Below are 25,753 nucleotides of genomic sequence, written 5' to 3' on the forward strand. Positions count from 1 at the left end.
TCTAAGAACACCAGCCAAAGAGATTTTCTGTGACGAAATGATGTTTCTGGCTTTAATTAGTACAGCCTGTATTAGTAATGTCATCTATTCTTTACAGGCTATGCTAATCTATGCCAGAATCACCAATGCGATGGATGGTGAGGCTATAATACTGTTCAAAGATTTCTCAGTGTTTGTCAGCTTTTGTGGAAATGCAGTGCTGTCTTGCGTATTTAATACTAAGGACAATCAAAATGTATCTAGAGAAGGTTTGCTCTAATTTTATAGTCAACATATACAAGGTGACTCGCAGTTTGTATGCGGCAAAAAGTGTCAAAATCTAAAAAGGATGCCAGGAATGCTTTGGAAGAGAGGGGTTGCTTTTTCATGTAATTTGGGTTGCGAAAAGCAAAAGGATTTAAACGTAAATGTATAGTAAATGTGAATACATACATTTAATATGTCACTTGTTCTTTTCACGTTCAACTGAGTATCGAAAATAAGTAAACAACTCTGTTTTCACAGTTTTTTAAAACTGTGTTATAGAAAAGATGAAATAAGAACTGATGTTACAAACCACCAACCCTCCACACTGTGTTTGCTCACGTAAACAGCAGCTTCGTTTAGTTGGCTTTCAGTGTGGCCGTGTTTGATGCCATTTAATAGTTTATGGATTAGGTCGACCATTGTATGTCGGACGTGTAGCACTAAAATTCAATGTGATGTTTAACTATTTGAACAGGAGAAAGTATGTAGGTATTGCACACTGATCCTGTGCAAGATTACACTCTGACTTTACATTACAGTGTCCTGTTGATAAAATAAGTTCAGGTTTCAGTGAGGCAGGTTAAGAGGATGCTGTGGCAGACAGACAGAGGTCAAACATGATGAAGGATCTTACCTGGTAAGCTGGGGAGTTTGAATTTGTTCTTCTATTAAGAGAACTGTTTTACTGTTTTACTGGGCTCTTGTTGGATTGGTAGCAGGTTCTACATGTCTGCAGTCACTCAGTGAACAAAGGATGGCTGACTATGTTTTTCATACATAAAGAAGCATGTTTAAATTTATACCTCTTATACATCTACTAAGAAGTACTTGCCACTATTCCCTGTGCAATATTTTGGCAGATGTGCAATTACCATCCCTATCCTTAATCACCATAGCCATTCTACCCTTATTTATTATATCCTATTATGATGCCCATGTACAAACTCCCACAGTGTGGGAGTTTATTGTATATTGTTTTCTTTACTTCTGCACCTTTGTAGTCTTGCTACCTAATTTTGCTGTGCATTCAACTGTACAATGACAATAAAAACGTTTTAAGTTCTAAGGCAATTCACTTGTCTCACAACAGCCTTGACTGAATTTATGCTGTCCTCATTACAAGTTTTTGACTGTAATGTATTTTCAATTACATAGCTAACTTGTTATATCCTTTATCAATGCATCCTCTAAGGCACAGATGGTTTGTTGTATTTGGTAGGGTTTAATTGTGAAAAATATGCAAATATTTGTAAAACATAAAAGAAAGCAAATTGTATGTGTATTATTACAGAAGTAAAATAACAATAACTGTAACATATGAGCAGCCTAGAGAAACAGTACTGTACAGACACATTTAATTTGTCTGCAAATAACCATGATCACAGATACAGTACTCAGTCCCAAAAGATAGTCAAAAAGCTAGCAGCTTAGAAATGAAGCCATATTAAGCAAGGATTAAAAGGATTATTGCACTGCGATGCTCGGTCTATGAACCACTGAGCAAAAAGGAAGCTCCTTAGTGACCCCCATGTGTAACCACAGTGATTATTACAGGCTCACATCCTTTGCAATACTGCTATTTACAATGACCACAAGATGGTGCCAAAGGCAGTACCAAAGAAAGAAAAGCTATGGTTCCAATACAGGAATTTCTTTTAGGAAGCTCTTTTCACAGTTTCACACTGGGCTTCTCCGGTCCGCACATTAAAGCAGACTTGAGCAAGAAACTAAACTCTTAATGTATCCATGTGTATGTGTGATTGGGAAAATGCCTTACACATATGCTGTGCATATAGAATAAACAGTTGTGATTATGTGTAAACTAGTGAATGACTTTTAGCAAAACTGCTTTTAGATTTAAGTAGGAGTAGAAAAACGTTGTGCAAGAGCCAATCAAAGCAGCCACCGCTCTAAGTTTATACCTTACTAGTATCTAAATGGATGAGTTATTAAAAAGAATCTGACCATTATAATGTCCTTATGAAGAGAGAAACTATCCAAAGTAACCAGTTTGTAAAGATATTTGTAATGCTTATGACCTTTAGATAATTATTTACTTTGTTACTTTGTACCTCCTTACATGATGTTCGGTGTGACTTAAGGAATTGGGAACAACCAAGTAACCTCGTAACCTCTAAGGCTGAAAAATGAAGCCAACATGAAAGTGCCAATAACACTGGTACCTCTAAAGGTAAATTGAGGGTGATTCCAAAACTGAGGTAATCACAATAGGGCAATCAATTACTTTTCAGACTTTTCTGTGTGATTGACATGTAGCTATTTCCAAACTGCTTGCTAGGACTCACTCTGTAGGTGGGTGGATCGATCTAAACATTGACAATATCGATACCAATGATGGTAATGGTATCAGACTGATATCAGCGCGATTGATATATACTCTTCCCTAAGCTGACTTTATAAGCTGATATGAAATGTTTGTATCTGTATTGGTATAGGCAATACCATCTTTGTATTTATTTGGTATCAGCATCAGAATGTGTAGTATGGCACACCACTACTCATCTCAGTCAACTGGAGTCACTGAACTGGACCTCTCAGTTTGGTTTGTGATATTTGGAGCAATCTAATTGATTTGAGAAATATTATGGCTTGCTATGAGGTACCAACAGTCCAAGACATTTATGTGCTTTGGTGAGTGAATGCTAGTAATTTATTAGTCTGTCACTTTGCACCAGTGATCAGGTGTATCAGTAAATCATATGATTGCACCTTGCTAATGCTGACAAGCTGGACTGGATAGTCTGGATAAAGTAACATGTCTTGGCTGACTGAAATGGTACCTTATTGTCATTTGTAAAAGTATCAGCTGAATTCCTTAATCGTTCATTTTTATGTATTAAAATGATTTATTCTGTTTTTTCTTTCAGATGTGTCATGGTCACAATGAACCTGACCTCCAGCTCTGATCCTGTCTACTTCCTTACCAGCAGATTTCCTGGTATGAGAGACCAGCCAGATACCATCATCAAAGCTGACTCTGCTATCTTAGGTACTATGCACAACTGTAAAGCTGTATAAATTATATGTGTACATGTTAAATGATATTCTATCTGAAAGAACACGTGCAGGGAATAGGAAATTAAAGAAAACAAAAGAATTTAAGATTATGCCTATATTCCTGCAGGACAATGCGTGGAGGAAAAAGAAGACATACGAAGGACAGTCAAAGAACTAAAAAAGCAAAAAATACCAAAATGTAACAGAAAGCCACTTGACTTTAGGCTGGTGACAGAGATAATAATGTAAGGCTGCGAAAAGAATTGTGGCAATCTGAAATGGAAATATGATTTGTAGGCACAATAATTTCAAATCATTGCTTTGTTTTTTCCAAATTAGGTTATTTTATTAGTTGAGAAAATTGATTCACAATAATAATATTCTCCACATTTTCAGGTGGCTCCTACCAGAGTATGGGCAATTCAGCAGATAACAGAACATTAATGCTGCCTCCAGATGAGTTTAATCCATTAGGAGGGCATACAATCTGGCAGGTAACTGTTGTGGCAACAGTTCTACTTTTAACTTTGATCTTATTAGATCTGTTTTAGGGCTTCACTGTATAAATTCCATTGCTTCAGTACCAAGCCATGGAACTCTAACTACCACCAAAAATTCAGCTCATGGGTCTAGGGGCTTGATGGCTCCTGTGAAAGTTTTGCGTACAGTAGATATTCCGGGGCAAACTTTGCATACATGAAAATTTATTTTCATAAAGAGACTTTTTACAAGTATGGTTACATTTTTGTTTTGTTCAGATTGAGATATTATTGCCAAACAAAACTGTTCCACATGTAATATAATGTTAAACTGACAGTGATGCAGGATGACATCTGCAGTGAAAGCACGTCATTTGAACCATTGCTTGACAAGTGAATAGTTTTCTGTATGTTCCTCATTTATCCTAAAGGTGTTATAGGTTTGGAGGAACTATATAGAGTAATAGGTCATTTACTGCACAATGGCTGTTGAGTTTAAGGAAGCAGTTCGTTTTTGATTTTTGCCTACGTCTTCACCTTCAGGTCATCATAATTGTCCTCCTCACTGGATCACTTTCTCTTGTCACTATTGTTGGCAACATCCTAGTGTTGGTGTCGTTCAAGGTAAATAAGGCACTGAAGACAGTGAACAATTACTATCTGCTGAGCCTAGCCTTTGCTGACCTGACCATTGGAACGCTGTCTATGAATCTGTATACCACCTACATCATCATGGACCAGTGGGCCCTGGGACCAGTTGTTTGTGACCTGTGGCTTGCGATAGACTATGTGGCCAGTAATGCCTCTGTCATGAATCTGCTAGTCATCAGCTTTGACAGGTAAGTTGAATTTAAAAAAAAAAATTCAGTAAAGTAAATCTATCTACCAGGGGTGCAACGATCGATATCGTATCGATATTGAACTGTTCGGGTGCTTTCGGTTCGGTACGCATATGTGTCGAACAATACAACATTTTTAATTTATTTTATCAACTTTCCTTCTGACGGTGCTGTCTGTGTTGAGCGCTCAGTGGATCTGCGCTCGACAGTGCAGCCTAGGCGGAGTAGTCGAACGCAGATTCACTGAGCGCAGGGCAAGCTAGCGAGACAGAAGTTAAGCTCTCCTTGCAACATGGCAAATTGAACCTCCCCCACCCTCATTCAGATGTGCCGTTTGGAACTATTTTGGTTTTCATGTGACGTATGACCCTGAAGGTAAGCGCGTCATGGACAAAAGTGAAACAATGTGTCGGATGTGCCACGCAATGCTCAATTACATGGGTGGGAGCTAGTGTGTTAGCACAGTTAGCTCGTTAACGTGTTGGCCGTCCAGCCCCAGGCACGGGGCGATCCGCGGTAACTCGTTAACGGAGATTTGCCGTGTTGTGGCGTTAACGTCATTTCAGATTAACGCTGACAGCACTAGTGGGAACACAACGAATATGACTGCACATTTACTCCGACATCATCCTCGTGCAAAGACAAGTGGAAGCAGACAAAAACAACAAGCACGCATGCTACAAACTTTACCCGAGTCATTTAGACAGCCGTTAGCACAGGATTCTCCTTATGGGGACCTGATATGTTTAATATGCTGCTGAGAATATAGCCCAGAAGAAGCATATAGTATAGCTTTTATTTTGGAAAGAGCCATTTCTCTGTAATAAACTCTTTTCCAAAGATGAGTGATTTCTCCATCAGATAGATTTTTTTTTTTTATCCCTTTATTGTTTCAGCAACATTAAATTTAAAAACTGTACTTTTGAGTTAAAATATATATTTATAATTTTAATAAATGACAAATTAAAAAGGCATGAACAATTTTTTTTTGTATTGAAAAAATATCGAACCGTGACACCAAAGTATTGAACCGAACCGTGAATTTTGTGTATCGTTGCACCCCTACTATCTACGGTCATGTATTTTGATGTATAAATTTTAATGATTTAAAAATAAATACATAAAACATGTATTGGAATCGCAAACATTTCCATGCTTTATGATTGAAATGTATCCATAGCCATGACAAAGCTTTCATGAGCGTCATGGGTTTGAAAATATCTAATTCTTTTGACTCTGAACAGCTTCAAATAGTTGCCTGCCTTCTTTTTGTATCCTCTTAGGTATTTTTCTGTGACCAGACCACTGACTTACCGGGCCAAGCGAACAACCAAGCGGGCCATGACCATGATTGGATTAGCCTGGTCTATCTCTTTTATTCTGTGGGCCCCAGCCATTCTGTTCTGGCAGTACATCGTGGGTGAGCGGACAGTACAGCCAAACGAGTGCTACATTCAGTTCTTGTCTGAGCCTATAATTACATTTTGTACAGCTATTGCTGCCTTCTACCTGCCAGTAACTATTATGGCAATCCTGTTCTGGAAGATCTATCAGGAGACAGAGAAGCGAGCTAAAGATGTACAGGGTCTCAAGGGATCTGGGTCAGGGAACAACCCAAATCAGGCTCCACATGAAAGGGGTAGTAGTGGAAAAAAAGGTGGAGAAAGTACACCCAACAACCAGAATATCTCAGCAGCTATGCTGCACCAGGTGAGGTCCCAAAACTACAGCAGCTATGGACTAAATCATTTGTCTTCTGAGAAGAACAACGCAAGCCTACCAGGAGGCGTAGAAAGTAGAGGGAAATGCAACATGTTCTGCTTTGAGATTTCATCTCTTCTGCCAGTTCACCATGCATCCAAGAGATTAAATGCCACATCACCACCAGCAGAACAGAGTAGCTGTGACAGCTTTAACAATAACGAGGCCTGGGATTCAGAAGACCAGTCAGGTTCAGAGGCAGAAGTCGATGCAAGATCTTCAAAAGGTTGGACATAGACCTATTTAGTGGTCTTTGTTTTCATAATATATTAATAAATACCCTACTACATGATGTTTAATGTTCATTACATGTCCCTTTTGATGTTTAATATATCTATATAGATGGTAAGAAGTCTAGAAAGGGGAAGGAAAACAAGGAAAAATATCCCCTGTCTACAAACATAAGTCCAAGAGGATCAAATGCAGCAACCTCCTGTTCTGCTGACCTGTCACCTACAGCTATCACCATGAAAGACGCTGCAGTGGCCAAACGCTTTGCCTCCAAGGCCAAGACGGAGATCAGCAAGCGCAAGAACGAAAAAAAGGCAAATGAGAAAAAAGCTGCAAGGACACTTAGCGCCATTCTGTTTGCCTTCATTACAACATGGTTACCATATAATATCATGGTTTTGGTCAATACTTTTTGTCAGGACTGTATCCCTGAAACTCTCTGGGCTCTGGGCTACTGGTTGTGTTATGTTAACAGCACAGTCAACCCCATGTGCTATGCCTTATGCAACAAGACCTTCAGGACAACCTTTAGAGATATTTTAATGTGTCAGTGGAATCAAAGAAAGAACAAGCCTCATTTTTATCAGAGACAGGCTGTGGCATTCCATAAGAAAGACCCCATGTAGAGTGTGGATCTTTGTTTAAAGCTGCACTTTCTAATCCACAATCAGAGTTGGATGCCTTAACTTTAATGGAAACATAATTAATTGAAATTCACCCTCACAAATATTTTTGTGTTCTATTAATTTATGTGTAGTTATTATTGTAGGGTTTTTACATTACAATATAAAGCCCCTTGAGGCAACTGTTGCTGTGATTTGGTGCTATATATAAATACAGTTAATTTGAATGTTATTGTATTCTTGCTTTTTTACCAAGCTACTGTAGTAGAAAAACCTATCGTCCAAAATATTGTATCTTCATTGCTTCATTTGGAATGGATAATTATCTTCCACAGATACTCCAAATAATCACGTTTCATGTATTTAGCGTCATATCCATAAAAAAAACTGGTCACCAGATATTACATAGTAATACAGATGAATCACTAGAATATATCACCTTCAGTGTTTTTGGTGGGTGTATCTTTACATTGCCCACATGTCCAAATAACTCATGGATTAAACAGTTTCTCCACCCTGAGGCCAAATAATCAGTTTCAGTGAAAAAACAACTCTCAGTTTAACTTAAAAAAAATACAATAAAAATAAAATCTTCAGAAACTTGAATATTTGCAAAGTTTGAGCCCATAAAATGACTTTGTGTAAAATCTCTGACCTTCACTTTCGCACTTACTTTATGACACACTGTACTGGTCTTAATAACTACGATGTTCAAGTAGATTAATTTTAGTTTCATTTATGAAATGACAATCTTGAAGGATTTATAATTTCCTGGATTCAATTCAAATAATAATGTGTAATAATACAGAATGATACAGGGAATAAGTATTGAGCATGCTTACTGAAATTTATATAATACTTAGTACAACTAGCTGCTTGCATTGCTTGGGTGTGATCTTTGATCCATTTTTTCACGCAAACTGTCTTCAAATCTTAAAGGTTTCAGAGTGTGAACTTGGATTTTTAGTTCTTTCCAAAGATTTATAAATGGATTCAAGGCGGGGCCATTTCACAAGATGCATTTTCTTTCTCCAATTGAGAATTTTCTTTCTGTGTGTTTGGGAATTGTCTTGCATTGTCTACCCTTGTTTTACATGCAGCATCATGGCTGATGGCAACAGGTCAAGGATGTCTTGGTACATCACTCCATTTATCCTCCCTTTAGTTATATGAAGTCTGCCAAGTTTGAGCATGACCACATGCTACAAAAAACAATCCCCACCATAGTGTTTCCACCTCCAAACTTGGTTGGTATGGTGTTTTTGAGGTGCCATTTCTCCTCCTCCTCCACAATGTGTGCAGTGAGATCAAGAGAGTTTAATTTTGGTCTCATTTGACAAGACTATGTTCACCCAGTAGATCATTGGCTTGTCTAAATGTTTTGCAGAAAACTTTAAGTGACCCGCAAATTTATTTATCAGCAATTTATTTATCCGGTTGTTCAGTGATGACGCGACGAATCCTACTTCCGGGTCTAAAGTAGTCTGCGTTTAATATGGCTTTTGTGTTGTTAACATGTTCAATGTTATGTATTTTCTTCTATTTGATCTCAAAAAGCTCCTAAAACAGTCAGTGATCACTGTTGACCTCCCTCGGCTTTTATTACCGCTAATCATTTATTTAAGCTCAGTTTTTAAAACCTTACGATGTAACTACAGCCCAGCCCATGCAGCAGTATATGAATGACTAACCTCGTATTGTGGATGGATTATCTCAGTTGTTCTCCTGGCTGAAGTTTGGTCCTTTTACAGCATCCTGCCATGCGATTACATTTGTTCCTGACCACCGAGAACACTCACATTAACTTTTATCCAGTGGAAAAAAAGTTAGCTTGTTTATATTATGCTAACATAGCTGTGTCGCTAGCGGTCACGTAGCACATCATTATATACCAGCTAGCCCAACTTCAGTAACCCTACAAACGTCACTGCTGTTTAGTTTTCTGTCTTCATTTATGCTGGAAGTGATAGCAGAGCTGTACGTTTTAATTTGTTTCCAAAACCCCACAGTCAGGACATGCTATATTGTATTTAGATAGAAGCTAGCGAGCTAACTCCCTGCTAACTTCTAACTCCGTTAAATGTCATAAATTCCGTTTTCATGGATGCCTGGATGTTAAACTCAATTGTTACACCTGGTAGAGCAGAACGCTGATCATTTTATTAAAGATGAAAGACTTTAGACAGTTTTTCAACTCACAGTAATGCCATAGTGATCGTTTGATATATGGACCTGCAGCGGAGTTTAGACCCAGACACGGCTAGTGACGTCAGACTGAACAACCGGATTGGAGTGAGCTGAAAAATCCTTCAGTAGTCCTCAAGGATTTGTTATTTGTAAGGTTACAGTAACCTTTAAGAACACTGTAAATGTTATAAAAATAAACAGGTTTTTACCACTACTATTTCACAAAGGCTTAAAAAAGGAATGTCCACAATTTAGACTATTTTAATGTGGGATATTTTATTAAAGCAATTTAGCAGAAGCAAAGCAAAAGCACAACCAAAAAATAATGATCACATAATCAAATCATATTTAATTATACTTATCCAATTAATCTAACCTGAGTTAATGCTCATTTCTAATACTAATCTGGAAAGGAGAGCTGTTGAAGAGAGAATGGGTATGCATTGGCTAGAAATGAGAATTGATAAGAATAAAGCACTTCAATGCGAGTAAAGATTCCAAGGAATTGGACTCCTGGGAACCTCGATACCCATCCCTAGCCTTGGCCATGATGCCCTTATCTCATCCATTTTGATATCATCTAATAGGAAAGTAGCTCCCTTTGGAAATTCAGTCCCCTAGGAATAAGGTAAAAATCCAGATCTTCTTGAAGTTATAATCCACAGGACCACAGTAGACATCCTTGAAAGTTGTAATCCAGAAGAAAAAAAAAGGAAATTCAAGTCTTCTTGAATTTATAACCTAAAATGTACAAAAAAATCTAAAACCAATTTTTGGGTCCACCGATGAACCTTGAAATACAATGTTTTGCTCATCCCCAGAAGACCGAGAAGAACAACCTCAAATGTTCCTACAAGCCTTCTTTTTATAAAGGCAAGGCAAGTTTTTTTGTATAGCACAATTCAATGGATGGGGCCTTCAGCTGTAAAGCCACATATTCAAAAGCCTGAAAACTTCCAGGAGATAGCTGCTTACATTGAAATGATTCATTAATAAGACAGCAACCCCTCCTCCTCTCCTGCTCACCCTGGCCTCACTGATAAAACTGTAGTTAGGAGGGGTCGTCTCGATGAGAACAGCTCCACTGTTACTTTGGTCCAACCAAGTTTCAGTTAAAAACATAAAATCAAGGCTGTGCTCAGTGATTAAATCATTAATTAAAAATGTTTTCCCAGCTAAAGATCTAACGTTTAATAAAGCCAACTTAAGTGTTTTAGAGGTATTACTTGTCCCCTCGTGTTTGGGAGCAGTCTGTGGCACACAAGGTATGTTTACTATGTTTAAAGATCTTTGAGAGTGCAGCTCTCTGTGTTTTGACCAGGCCACATGTCTCCTTCTGTCACCTGAAAGTACAGAGATTTTAAAACCTTCTAGTAAACAGGGTCCCAGCTTCTCCTGGGAAAAGTCGCCACTGCCATAATCCTCGCAGCCCGGACCCTCCACACATCACACATCAGACTGCGGAGACAGGGCATGAAGGTGGTAAGGAGGAACTAAGGGGGGCAAGGCTGGGCAATGTAACTTCGATTGCTCTGTTGAGGGTTAGGGTTAGGGCGAACCTTTGGCCGCTCTGGTGGGGGGTTTATGGGGGACAAAAAGGGATTGGGACGGGGGTTAGATCTGAGCCCAGCACTGACCCACTCCATCATCTCCTCAGTGAATAAAACAATGATGTATTGAATTTTTTGGAAACAAGACAAACAACAACAAATTAGCAGAGCCAAATACAAACAGAAGGGAAAAAAAACACAGGCACATAAGTTACAAATATCAATATCTGGGTCAAAATATGTACAGTATTCCACATTTAAAGTCAAGGGAAAAAAATACAGACATTAATTATCATGAGGTAGGGGATCAAACAAAGCCCGACATATCCTATAGCACACAATTGCCCTTTATTGCCCTTCACAATTGCCCTTTATAATGGCCTCCACCCCCCTTTTATACTCATTTGCTCATATAGAATAGAATAGAATAGAATAGAATAGAATAGAATTCAACTTTATTGTCATTGCACATGCACAGGTACAGGGCAACGAAATGCAGTTTGCGTCCATCCAGAAGTGCTTTAGTGATATAGATATATTAGAATATATATTAGCAATAATATAGATATGTAAGTATATTACAGAAATGGGTCTATTATGGTATGTTATAATGTACACGGTATGAAGTATGTTGTGAATATTCTATAACTATAAGTATGTACAGGCTGTAGTGAGTACAAGCTATGTACAGGCTATGAACAGGATATAAATATGAAAAACTATACAGAATATGAAATAAATAACTTTACAGAATCTGAGATATACAGCTATACAGAAATGGGAACTATGCAAGTTGTAAACAGTTGTAGGATTAAAGATTATCGACTGTACAGAATGATTATTTACACAGAGCTATACAGTAGTGCAGTTAAGATAAGTGAGGGTGTAGATAGTTTCTACAGAGGCTATATAAAGTGCTAGTGAGCAAATATGAGCAAATTATAAAACAATTGTATGATATGGTGCCAACATTCTTCAGATATAAGGTCCCCCTATTTCAGTGTTGGGAAGCTTACTTTTAACATGTATTCCACTACGGATTACAGAATACATGCCCCAAAATGTAGTTTATAACGTATTCTGTTAAGTTACTTAATGTGAGTAACGTGTTCTGAATACTTTGGATTACCTGATATATTGTCCAGCTTTTTACAACAACATGAATGTACTATCGCTGTGTGATTTACTACTATTACCAATGTTAGCTCGGTAACATTGTTACCGAGCTAACATTGTTAGCTGGTGTTGGCTGAGGTTAGTTCATAGACTGTAGACTGTTAGACTTGATTAACAATTTGCAGCTAGCATTAACAACCTCCTAGCTGCAAATAATCATGTGCAGTTCTGAAAGCAATACCAACTAGATTTTTAAATCTTAATATAAAACTAGAAAGCGAAAATTTCTGAAGAAATTTTAAGTGTGCCTATGCCGCCGCTAATCAGTGTAGTTTGCCATTCAAACGGCTACAGAGAGCAAAATTCAGCAGAGCAGCCATTCTCCACCATGAACTATGGTAAAACCAAACACCGCTCGTTTGCTTCAGTGCAAACATACTGTCATAAATTACGCTTAAATAGACATGAAAATAAGAATAAGAATTAAAAGTTAAAAATTAAAAGTGCTAAATAGATAGGTATATACATGATACAGTGGGGCAAAAAAGTATTTAGTCAGCCACCGATTGTGCAAGTTCCCCCACCTAAAATGATGACAGAGGTCAGTAATTTGCACCAGAGGTACACTTCAACTGTGAGAGACAGAATGTGAAAAAAAAAAATCCATGAATCCACATGGTAGGATTTGTAAAGAATTTATTCGTAAATCAGGGTGGAAAATAAGTATTTGGTCAATAACAAAAATACAACTCAATACTTTGTAACATAACCTTTGTTGGCAATAAATGAGGTCAAACGTTTACTATAGGTCTTTACCAGGTTTGCACACACAGTAGCTGGTATTTTGGCCCATTCCTCCATGCAGATCTTCTCGAGAGCAGTGATGTTTTGGGGCTGTCGCCGAGCAACACGGACTTTCAACTCCCGCCACAGATTTTCTATGGGGTTGAGGTCTGGAGACTGGCTAGGCCACTCCAGGACTTTCAAATGCTTCTTACGGAGCCACTCCTTTGTTGCCCGGGCGGTGTGTTTTGGATCATTGTCATGTTGGAAGACCCAGCCTCGTTTCATCTTCAAAGTTCTCACTGATGGAAGGAGGTTTTGGCTCAAAATCTCACGATACATGGCCCCATTCATTCTGTCCTTAACACGGATCAGTCGTCCTGTCCCCTTGGCAGAAAAACAGCCCCATAGCATGATGTTTCCACCCCCATGCTTCACAGTAGGTATGGTGTTCTTGGGATGCAACTCAGTATTCTTCGTCCTCCAAACACGACGAGTTGAGTTTATACCAAAAAGTTCTACTTTGGTTTCATCTGACCACATGACATTCTCCCAATCCTCTGCTGTATCATCCATGTGCTCTCTGGCAAACTTCAGACGGGCCTGGACATGCACTGGCTTCAGCAGCGGAACATGTCTGGCACTGCGGGATTTGATTCCCTGCCGTTGTAGTGTGTTACTGATGGTGACCTTTGTTACTTTGGTCCCAGCTCTCTGCAGGTCATTCACCAGGTCCCCCCGTGTGGTTCTGGGATCTTTGCTCACCGTTCTCATGATCATTTTGACCCCACGGGATGAGATCTTGCGTGGAGCCCCAGATCGTGGGAGATTATCAGTGGTCTTGTATGTCTTCCATTTTCTGATGATTGCTCCCACAGTTGATTTTTTCACACCAAGCTGCTTGCCTATTGTAGATTCACTCTTCCCAGTCTGGTGCAGGTCTACAATACTTTTCCTGGTGTCCTTCGAAAGCTCTTTGGTCTTGGCCATGGCGGAGTTTGGAGTCTGACTGTTTGAGGCTGTGGACAGGTGTCTTTTATACAGATGATGAGTTCAAACAGGTGCCATTCATACAGGTAACGAGTGGGGGACAGAACAGCGTCTTACAGAAGACGTTACAGGTCTGTGAGAGCCAGAGATTTTCCATGTTTGAGGTGACCAAATACTTATTTGCCACCCTGATTTAGGAATAAATTCTTTACAAATCCTACCATGTGAATTCATGGATTTTTTTTTCACATTCTGTCTCTCACAGTTGAAGTGTACCTCTGGTGCAAATTACTGACCTCTGTCATCATTTTAAGTGGGGGAACTTGCACAATTGGTGGCTGACTAAATACTTTTTTGCCCCACTGTATATACATGAGTGCAGGTGGTGATCAGTGCCAAACATGGAATGATGCAGTCAACACAGCGTAGGGTCATGTGTTAGGGGTGAGAACAGTCATAAGGTTATTGTTCATGTGTCCGACAGCAGAGGGGAAGAAACTGTTCTTATGGCGAGAGGTTCTGGTGCGAATGGACCGGAGCCTCCTGCCTCCAGTTTCAAACTCCAGTTTCCAGCAATGGCGGCTGCTACTAAGTTTTAAAATTACTCTTACTAATCTTTCTGGGTCACAAAATAAACTTTTAACATATTTTCAGGCGAGAAAGTAGCTGTGTAAACATCAAATATCTGCTCGGTTTATCAAGATATCGCATATTTGCCAAAGTGCTTCGACGTTTTCGGAGACGTCTGCTACCCACCAGCTCGACAGCTAGCCGGGAGCTCGAGGGTTACTGATGCGGCCGAGAACGGCACAACTCCTGGCACATCATTTTCAGACCATCGCGGACTTTCGCTACTCGGGTTAAATGTAATATATAATTCACTTAGACAACCTACAGATGTTATTGTTGGGCTTTTTTCAGTGTTTTGTTTGTTCGTGAGTAAATCGGTTTGGCTGAGATTAAAGTTATTAGATTAGATTAGATAAAATAAAACTTTATTAATCTCCCTCCTCCTTGGTTTTTACACAGCTGACTAAACGTCAAACAGAAACCTGATTAAACATAAGTATGAGACAGTCGAGAATTTACGCCAGTGTCCTGTTATATTTTAGATAGCAAGGAGCAGACGGCTGAGTTTATTAAACTCCACCGAGACAGCGGCGACGCTAATCTGAAGGCTAGACCGTCCAATTTCACGGCCGTTTACTTCCGGCCTACCCGACCTCCTCAGGAGGATGCAGCCCATGAATTTGGACACGACCAGTGTAACTGATTGTAAAAAGTCAGCACAACGAAAATATACAATAACGTCTTACCTGACATTCAGTTCACCGGACACTCGTACTGGCGGCGTGAGAGGGAGGGTGAGGGGGGTGAAACCAGATAGAGAACCACTCTCGGTGTAAGCCAGGGCCAGTCGCTTGGCGGCCGCCTCGCATCTCTCTTTTTCCCCATCTCCTTTCTGTCATACACCGCTGCCCTCCGTTGTAGCTCCGCGTTAGCCACCACCAAACAACCGAGTTATTTTTTCCACATCGAACAGCATCTGGACAATCCACCACCTTTCACTGTTTTTACCGTTACTAAAATGAATAAATGAATCACCAGCCCATATAAATGAAAAATAAATCCAGCAGCCAACCAAGAGTCATCAAGAAAGACTAGGGGATGGAACGAGAGCGTGAGCCGGCCTATGTGTGAGCCAGCCCGGCCTGGGTGTCACACAAGCCGCGCTAGCCAGCTAGCCGGCTAGCTGCCATGCGGCGCTAGCAGTAACATCGTGAGAGATATGGGACTTCTTGATAAAATATGGGACTTCTTGATAAAACGAGCAGATATTTGAAGTTTACACACCTACATTCTCGCCTGAAAACCGGTCGATCAGCGGCCGCCTCGCATGTTTCTTTCCCCACATACGAGGGGAAAGAGACACATACCGGTGGCTAGCTAGCTAGCTCCGCGTTAGCCACCACCAAACAACTCAGTTTTTCCTCATCGACCAGCATCATCGGCCCATATAAACGAAAAATAAGTCCAGCTAAGACAAAGACTGTTTGCGGAGCGATCGGGGATGAAAGGAGTTAGAGACGCCTCACTGAAAGCCAAGCCTGGGTGCTTTTGAGTGAAGCAGCGCTAGCCGGCTAGCTAGCCAACATCGTGAAAAATCTGTTGCCAATATGGGATGTTTTGACGTTTACACACCTACATTCTCACCTGAAAATATCTTAAAAGTTTACTTTGTGACCTAGAAACACGAATAAGAGGAATATATTAAACGAAGTGGCAGCCGCCATTGTTTGACTGGGTAGAGGTATGCTATGAATTGTGGGATATGCAGTTTTCCATCAAGCATACACCCTTGCCGTTACCGTAACTATTCAATGCTTCGCGCAACCTTAAGAATTCCAATGGTTCCTGAAAGCACCGACGCTGTGCGCGCCGTTGATATTGTTGTCATTATGGTAATCCAAATACGGGGACATACCACTAGAGTGAGCCAACACACCACAAATTAAGTTTCACTTACCGGTAAGTTTCATTTTCCTTCCCATTCATTTCAATGGGCAAAAACTTGCATTAAAATATTCATATTTAAAAAACTATAGAAGTAATAAACACCAAAAGTCATAGCACACTATTCCTGATCCAGCCGCACAAAATGATATAACATATATACGCGCGAAAATTTCAGGCTGAAAAAGGAAAATAATAATAATAATAATAATAAGAATAATAAATCCGAGCAATAGTAATAAGTGTGCCTTTTGGCATAGGCACACTTAATGAGTAACAGGGTGGACATTAGGCAAGGCTGCGCTCTTTGCAGTGATCTCGTATTGAAAACTATTTCTGTATCAGTAATATGTTTACTTTCTGACATGGTCCTGGGTCACTGACCCAGTATTTAGTATTCTATGTGCCTCTCTTGTCTTTGGTCTCTGTGTTTCTGTCTCCCCTGTCAGCTTTATCCCCTAGTCAACTCTGCAGCTCAGTGTTATGTTTCCTGTTTTACTTTGAAGGTCTGTGTCCTAGGTGAATGTATTGAATTTTGCTTCCCTTTGGTCACATCATGTCTGATTTGTCCCAGCTGTGCTGTCCTCCTGTGTCTCATTCCCCTCGTTATTCCCCAGTGTATTTAAGTCTTGTGTTTCTCTGTGTCAGTGTTGTGTCCTCCCTCATGCTGTGTGTTCCTCTTGGAGACGTTTAGTTTATATTTTCCAGTTTACTTTAGTTCTGCATCTTTTCCATGTGTCAGCAATAAAGCTGCATTTTGAGTTATTCCCGTGTGTTGTGAGTTCTGCATTTACGGTCCTCTTCCTGCCTGCACACAGCTGAATCAAGACAAAGGACACGACCACAAAATTGACTCAGTAGACTCACATTTTGCCTGGAGAAGGAATGGTTAGAGCAACTAGGGAATTTCTACCGGAGGATAATCCATGCTGCGGATCCCTACAAGAAGCAACTGGAGGTAGTGATGGTGAGATGAAGCCTCATGATGAACTGAAGCTTCCCATCCAACTGGTCGACTCATGGTTCGAAGCATTGTGATGATTCATTTGCTCTACTGCGTCATCAAGTGGACAATTCAAGTGAAACGGGCTCAATGATTATAGTGATGTGATGTGTAAACCGCTAAACTGAATAAATAAATTGTTTTTCATGGTTATTTATCCTGAATATTGTCTCAGTATGTCTGATACAAAAGAGAAAGTGGAAACTATCAGTACACAGTTTTTGGGATGATTGTGTAACTGCGTAATCATGCTTATGTACATCTCAATAATGACACAAACTAGTGTGTGGCACTTCAAGTTGAATGAATAAAGGAATTACTATTGTTCATGACACCAATAACTGAACTCTAAATATTAGTTATATTTAATACTATACTAATTTTATATTATATTAATTTAATTAATGTTTGTGTATAATAAATTGGCAGCTTAACACAGGAATGTACATGGAAACAAAAAGGGAGGGAGTTGTGATGTGAATGTGCTTGTGACTTTATAACAGTGCTCATGACACTAGGGTAAAGTTTTCATTTGTTTTTATTCAAAAATAGCAGCTTTTCCACAGTGCTGGGCTTAAGACGGTTCCTCTTTTTTGAGAGGATTTCTCCTGCTTTTGAAAATATCCTCTCACAGGGCACAGATGAAGCAGGGGTTGCAAGAAAAACCACAGCAAGTTTATACAAGTTTGGATAAAGAAATTTGTGTCCAGTACTCCAGTAGCTATGTAACACGTACGTAATCCAATTCCACAACACGATGTGATGGGGGAATCAGCTGTGTTTTGCTGCCCATTTTATTTCGAATCTGGCGCGAACCGGTGAACCAGTTCCCGAATCAGTCACGTGGTACGGACTGCCCGCGAGGCCTCGAACGTCACTGCATACGTAATCAACGCAAGCCTCGATACGCGCTTCAGAAAAACGCCCCCGCGATTACCCGACGCGCGATTCGAAGCTTCGACACACAGGACACATCACTAACTGGAGGTAGTGTTTGTTGATCACTTCCTGTCATCCACTACGTGTCCCGTCAGTTTCTTGGACATTAAAGCACTAAAACAAATAATCATGGACTTGAGAGCAAGCCTCTGTTTTGAACTGTTTGGCATGGGTGGCCCAGGCAAGGAGGACTCAGCCACCCTTCTAAAAACCCTCGCAGCTTAGTTTGCTCAGTCATTAGCTTTGCTGTTAGTTCAGCCTGTAGCTCAGTCCGCTGCCCGGCAGCCATCAGCTCAGTCCGCTGCCCGGCAGCCATCAGCTCAGTCACCTACTGAGGTTACAGTTCAGCCTTCTTCCCAACCACCAGCTCCACTACCACAATTGTCACTGCAGTCACCTGCTCAGGCTCCAGTTCAGTCTCCTGTTCCGTCCCCTGAAGCGTGGCCTCCTGCTAACTTGCCCCTACTCAGTCCCCACTAGTTCAGTTTCCTGCTCAGTCGCCCTTAGCTCAGCCATCTCCCCAGTGTGCAGCTTAACCATTAACACAGCCCCTAGCTCAGTCATCTACTCCACCATCTGCTCCACTCTCACCTCAACCATCACTTTGGTTATCAGCTCAGTCTCCTGCTCTGCTCCCTGTAGCTCAGGTACCAGCAGCGGAGCCAGCAACTCAGTTAAACATCCGGTTGTTAGCTCACCCACCAATTCTGTTTGTCACTCCACCACCTGGTCAGCTACACACTCAGCCAGGGGTCCCAATATCTACTGGCCCAGCTTCTGCTCCTGCTGGAGGCTCGAGTGAGCCAATCCAGCACTCCGCGGCTCCCATGCCGCTCCCATGTCTGTCTCCGCTGGCAGTTCAAGAGAACTGTTTCAGCCGTCTGCCTCTGCTGGAGGGTCGAAGGGGCCCGTTCAGCCGCCTTCAGCCTCCGCTGGAGGGTCTGAGCGGCCCGTCCAGCCTTCGCTGTCGCCTGCAGTGTCACCACCTGCGGCTTCCACGGCGTCGCCTGCAGTGCTGTCAACGCCTGGTCCTGCCTCTTCTGGTCCTGCGGTAGCCACGCTGCCACTTTATCCAGGCCGCTGACTGGACTTCTTCGCTGGCGTGGTTGGCCGCCTGAACTGTTTTCACGACGCCCCTACAATCCACATGGGCGGCTTCCGGAACTTCTTTGTGAGGGACTCTTGTGCCATCGACCTCCGGGTCGGCCTCCTGAATTGTTTTTTTTTTTTTTTTTTTAACTATTTCCTGAGTTCCAGTGCCTTTGAGGGACCTTTTGTTTTGGACTTGGTTGCTTGCAAACAGAGTTTGCATTGCATGGTCAGAGCTTATTGAGTGTTCTGTTTAGGTTTCCGGCAATGCGAAGAATTACCAGTATTCCATATGAAACAGGAAAACACTGCCATATAATCCATGTATTTCTTCTGGGTGAAAGGGAGTCATTCCTTCCAACTGTTGCCAAAGGGCTTGCTCATAGGGGGTCATATGAGCAAGCCCTTTCGCTATGAAGTGCCTTGAGGTGACTGTTGTGATTTGGCACTGTATAAATAAAATTGAATTGAATTTATTATAACAAAGTAACTGTATTCTAATTATCACCTATTTAAGCGGTATCTGTAATGGAATACAGTTACTCATAATATTATTTTAAATACGTAACGCCAGTACATGTATTCCCCAACACCGCCTTATTTTAAGTCATACTCTATTGATTCTCTCTCTCTGACTTTTGATATATATGATTTAAATTCAAACATTACAATTATTAAATAAAAATTTCTTTTTTCCCATTTTGTACTTTACCTTGAGCTATCATTAACTCTATCACATATGAATATTCAATTGAATATTAACACATTATCCTTCATGTCTAATTTAGTTTACATGTTTTATTTCAACAGGATTTATCATTAGCTGAATCTCTTGTCAATATCTTGACTGTATGATTCCAACATGATCTCAATACTCATTCTCTTCATGATTCTGATTTTGTCTATCACAATATAATCATAACTTTTTATGAAATCATATGACATTCTGTGAACATTTGGTTAGTGATTCTGACCAAGCACTAAAAGCTTCAGATAAGATCTAGGGGTCCATGTTTACATTCTCCATGGGCACAAACCATCCAATCACAGAAGTACACACACACTGGATGTCAACTACTTTTACGCTCTAATCTGGTCCAAAATGCTGCTACATGACTTTTAACCAGAACTCGTAAAAGAGAACACATAACTCCCATGCTCGCTTCACTCCATTGGATGTGAAAATTACTTAAAATTTTCCAAAGTATCACGTGTCTACCACTGTTATTCTTGTTGTTGAGTATTTTTGATGAACTCTGTTTTTCCGACTGTCACTGTGTGGTGCTTTTGATTGATTGATTGATTGATTGATTGATTGATTGATTGATTGATTGATTGATTGATTGATTGATCGTACTTTATTCATCCCGAGGGAAATTGGGTTAAGGTTGCCAGCCGTGCCAGCGCCGTTTTGGGTAACATGTTGAGCCAAGAGAAATGTGTTCTTTTACTGATATGAGATTTTTTAATTTTTAATATTTAATAGGAAGAGCTGCAGCAAGTTGCACATATGTGGAACACCCACATAATACGCAGAAGCAGAAATGCAGTTGCTCCAAGTGGACGTCCGATTCTCATGTACACCATCCCTCATCTCTTTGGAGGACAGGATCATCTGAAAGAGGTTTCTCGGGAGGCAGTGGATGCTTGTAAGCAAGAATGTCAACAGAGAGGACCTTATACCTGTGATGAAACCGTTTTCAGCTTGTGTTGCCTTATAATGTCAGAGAACTTCTTACTTCCACCAAGCACAGCAGATGAATCCATTGAACTGTATCTCTTCCTGAGAGCCTATATACTGAAGGACTTATAAACCTAAATATAATTGGGCTTTGGGAATTTTTACGCATATATTTTTGGGTACAATGTTTTATTTGTGCAATAAACAATAGAAAAGACATTCATTATTATTTTGTTTGGATTTTCGGTTGAAGATAGTAGCAAGCAAGCATGTCTAAATATATTTAACCAAATCTGTGTACTCCAACCTTTTGGCATTTCCAATTATTTTTTAACGGAATTTCTATTATATCTGATTTCTGTTTTAAGACTGTCAAAAAAACATTTTTTAAACTGCTGATCCTATACATTATCATTCATGAAATATTGTTTTCAATTTTACTGAACACATTGTGCAACTGCTATTCATCCACGAACAGTTTCTTGTAAACTGGTAAATGTAAAAATTCTGCATTATTTAATAATTAACAGACACTGTTAGATGTTAACCTCCCTTTTATTTGTGTTCAAGGAGAAGAAAACACGGACTCTTGATAAACACTACAAAACTTAACTTATGTGCCAATTTTCTGTCTTTTATTCCAGTCAACTATTGCATCAAACACATTGCCTTCCAAAGTTATTCCCTTAAAATATGTTCTAAACAAATGACTGGTGGAAAGGTAAAAAAAATATACTTGAAAATAATTGAATTGAATACATCCCCTCTATAGCAGACATTTTGTATCCTACAAAACTGCACCACAGACCTGTGGAAAAGGACCTTGACACATGATAAGAACTAATAATAAGCATAGTTCACCTCTTGCTGCTAACCATATGAACTTATTAAACATAATTAGTTAACATTTAAACTAGTAAAACTTTTAAGTATGAAAATTTAAACTGAAATTTACATTTTTCATGGTGGAAACAAATTGATGTTATCCACAATTTTTGAAAATAAATTCAAATATGAAATAAAACACTTCCCTGAAATTTAAGCTCTTTCTTTTTTTATACAATGATGTGTTCCCTGTTTTTGGGTTTAACAAACTTTAGAGCTTCATAGCCAGTCATTGTTAGTGCAAACCTTTCATTCTTTGGTTTAAACATGATGGACTTTAATCAAGCTATGCTGAACTCATAAGAGCTTTTAGCAGCCAAAACATTGTCCAGTTCATTTCGTAGTTCTGGGTAGGACGTGTATGTCCATGGTAGTTCCAGAAGAGGGCCGCATGTGTGTGCCACAGGTCGTCGTGCCAGTCCATCCACAGGCGTGAACAGTACCTCAACCTTGTCAACACAGATGACATCTGACCCAGTAAGAAACCTGAACATCCTTCTGAGCCCTGTATCGTCAAGTCCTCTGATGTACTGGTGCAGAAATCTGAAGCTCTGCTTCTCTGCTTGAGTGGTGGGAGAGGCAGTAAGCAACTTCAAAAGCTTTCTCGTTTTTGGCTTTTTATCCTCATACATTTGTAGGACATCTTGTGGGCTTTGAAAAGCTTCTTTTAGGAAGTAGCTTGCAACTAAGGACATTTTCTCTGCGGCATATGCTGGTTTTTGGATTAATTGTTTGTGTGCGACTTTCAGAAGAAGGCCTTTTAAGTTCTCTTTGGTTGGAAGCACTGATACATCCAGGCGATCCATGAGATCCAGCACTTCATCCCTGTCTTCATCTGAAAGATCTTCTTTTAGTGCCCTTGTTATCAGATCCCTATCTGATTGACTTAGGTAAAAGAGAAGACTTTCAAACAGCAGATCATCTGATACTTGATTCTCACCGAAGATGAGTGCCACTGTGAAAACAGGAGCAAGGCGACAAGGGAAATATCCATGGTCTTGAAATCCCTTCAGTAAAATTCTACCCATGGATTTCCACTCTTCTTCTTGCCATTTAGGAGACAGTGATGGCACTCTGAACTCCTCTCCTTCAGCTGTGTTGTCCACAAACTCTGACCAAAATGCAGCATACACATCTCTTGATACACCGTCTGCATCAGCTCCTTTTTCATCAATGTAGGTGTATTTTAGAGGGTGTATGAGGAGTGCTGGATCTTTGAACTGGCTGATCATCTCCTCCAGAATAGTAACCCTGTGAAGTTTGGTGGTAACACAGACAACATCATATGATCCTGCAGAGCTTATTGCTTCATTGCTTATAGATGTATCTGGACTACTGACTGCTGTGTTTGTTGGAGGAAGTGTAATGGATGTGATGACCAGATCATCTTCCTCAAACTGCAGGAATGGTTAATCTATTACAGTGTCATCAAGTTGACAAGGCAGAGGCTCTCCAAGGTAGGGTCCAATCATTACCTCAGATGTGTCTAATAATACATCTTCATCAGCATTCCTAGATTCTGATGATGAGATCACAACAGTGTGAGAAGCTTCTTCATCTCCATTTTCATCATTGGAAAATCTTCTTGTGCACAAGTAAAATCTCAACATTCCCATTTTAAGTGCTGAGTAGAGTTCTCCAACTGTGACATCTTCATCAAATACGGCCTCTTCCTGATAGTCTAATATGTCATGACTGAACACCTCCCATCTTCCAAATTTGCTTTTTCCACTTGGAAAGAAAAGATCTTTAGCATACTGTAATATGTCAGCTTTTTTGGAGTCTTTGGGCACATCAAAGGTCCTTGTTCCTCCTCCTCCTCTGCGCTTTCTCACTTGCTTACCTTCATGGATCCACCCTAACTCAATTTTTCGAGTCTTTTTCTCAGCCCATTTGTTGTTTTTTGCATATGTTCTTTTTCTCTTAGAAACAAATGCCTCCTCATGATCAGGTTTCTTCTCATTTTCATTGATTCCCATCTTTTCCTTTAATTTTTCGAGCAATGAGTTTTTTCTTGATTCCTTAGTACTTGCACCACTGTTTTCCAAGCAGAACCGTCTGGCAGCTATCCGGTCACCATATGTTGGGATGTAACCAGACAGGGTCTTGTTATCCATGAAATCAATCACTGTGACATCAATCTGTAATAACAGAGATATTTATTACTATACAGAAGTACAAGGTATACCTGCTGCCACACCACATGAGGTACCTCACTAAAAAATGTATGTACATTTAACATGTGTTTTGATAATTGTCTGTTATTATTTTAGTGGCAGGCATCAATATTTAGCATTTATTCTTTTCCTCTCTCTATGCCAGCAACATTAATGAGATTCTCTAACATGTTATTAATAGAAATATTACAGTATATACAACGCCCACCTTTGAAAAAGTAAATTAGTATTCACGTATCTTTCAGTTGCACAGAGCACAAAGGGTTGAACTCACTGTTTTTTTTTAATTGAAGACAAATATCAATATAAACAAAGTTTAATTCATTTGTTTTTAGATAAACAAGGAAACATTGTGCATCACATAATATAGCGATATATTTAAGAAACCTGGAATCTGCATACGGGTTAAGTAGTAACATGTGGTCATACAACGACCCAGTTTTATACAGCGGGTTAATTTGTTTTACATTCTCCATTCCATATAGATCCACACCAATGCAGCCTACCGTTACGTCCTTACGCAGTCAAAGCGAGAGAAGCGAAAACCGCTGTGGTTGCTAACTTAGCAATATGTCATATTTTTAGACGCTGTAACTTCGTAAAAAGCGAGTTTTACAAGTTTCCCCCTCAAGAGAGCGCTTACGTGTTCTTGTAGCATTCGTAAGAGACAGTCCTCAGGTACACCAGGATTCCGAAGAAATCTCAGAAGTGGGCTATCAGTGTTTGTGTCCATGTTGAAAGCAGGGCATTCAAAGTTAAGTGCCAGTTCTGAAGAGCGTGAGCTCTCCACAACTACCATGGATTTGGGTTTCCGAACGCAACACGTTTTACGTTCTTACAATAAAAAATGTTATTGTAATGGTATTTTTTTTACGTTCGTACAATATAATATTCATATTGTACGAACGTGATAATTATGTATATTGTAATAACGTGATATTATGTTGTTCAAACGTGAAAAGTATATTGTACAAACATGATAGTATATTGTACAAACAGGAAAAGTATCTTGTTAGAACAATAAACTTTTCACGTTATAACGTGATACACTTGTATTTTTCTTTTGCCTGGGTGGCAGCTCTACGCTTCTGTAGTATGACCCTGATTTTATTGATTTTATTGTTCTTAATCTATTGTGCTCATTTTATTGTTTTTAATTCTAATTATCATTGCATACTTTTTATTTTGTGCTAATTGTATTATTTTAAGTTTTTATTTATTTTATTTATTTATTTTGAGTAAATCTCTCTCTCCTTTTTTAAACTTATTCATGTATCATTTGTGGCATGCCAAGTGTACAGCACTTTGTGTTCAGCTGTGTTGTTCTGAAAGTGCTATATAAATAAATTGCTTGCTTGCTAAAGATGTTTCACAAAGAAGAGTCATTAAAGAGCCCATGTGTTTCCACTGTGAACAACTCTCTTTGAATGGATAATTCAAGTGCATTTGAGGCTGAAAGTATTCACAGATGCACAGGTTTAAATCTGATTAAGTCCTTTCAGAGTCGTCTCTATTTTCAAGTTTTTCTGTTATAGTAAGTTAAAAGTCTCAGTTCAGCTCATCAACTGAATGAAAGAACCTTTTTTTCTGCCACTACACATTTTAAACACAATCTTCCTTTTCATTTGCAAGCTCTTTTTTA

At 39.6% G+C, this 25,753-nt stretch overlaps 1 protein-coding gene, 1 long non-coding RNA gene and 1 pseudogene across 2 annotated transcripts in view; 1 reads left to right on the plus strand and 2 right to left on the minus strand.

Moving 5' to 3' along the window:
• LOC146663004 (uncharacterized) overlaps positions 1–25,753 on the minus strand; it is an 82,493-nt gene that overhangs the window by 26,031 nt on the left and 30,709 nt on the right. The gene's annotated exons all lie outside the window — the stretch shown is intronic.
• Positions 3,109–7,200, plus strand: LOC146663006 (muscarinic acetylcholine receptor M1-like). Its single transcript, XM_085415193.1, has 5 exons — positions 3,109–3,256; positions 3,661–3,758; positions 4,287–4,582; positions 5,866–6,569; positions 6,686–7,200. The coding sequence occupies exons 1-5, from the start codon at positions 3,109–3,111 to the stop codon at positions 7,198–7,200; spliced, it is 1,761 nt and encodes a 586-aa protein (XP_085271319.1).
• On the minus strand, positions 21,818–24,844 carry LOC146663007 (uncharacterized; annotated as a pseudogene).

The sequence above is a fragment of the Rhamphochromis longiceps genome, linkage group LG8 (genome assembly GCF_057381845.1).
Source record: "Rhamphochromis longiceps isolate RC_006_pf linkage group LG8, R_longiceps_female_GT1.1, whole genome shotgun sequence".
Lineage (NCBI taxonomy): Eukaryota > Metazoa > Chordata > Actinopteri > Cichliformes > Cichlidae > Rhamphochromis > Rhamphochromis longiceps.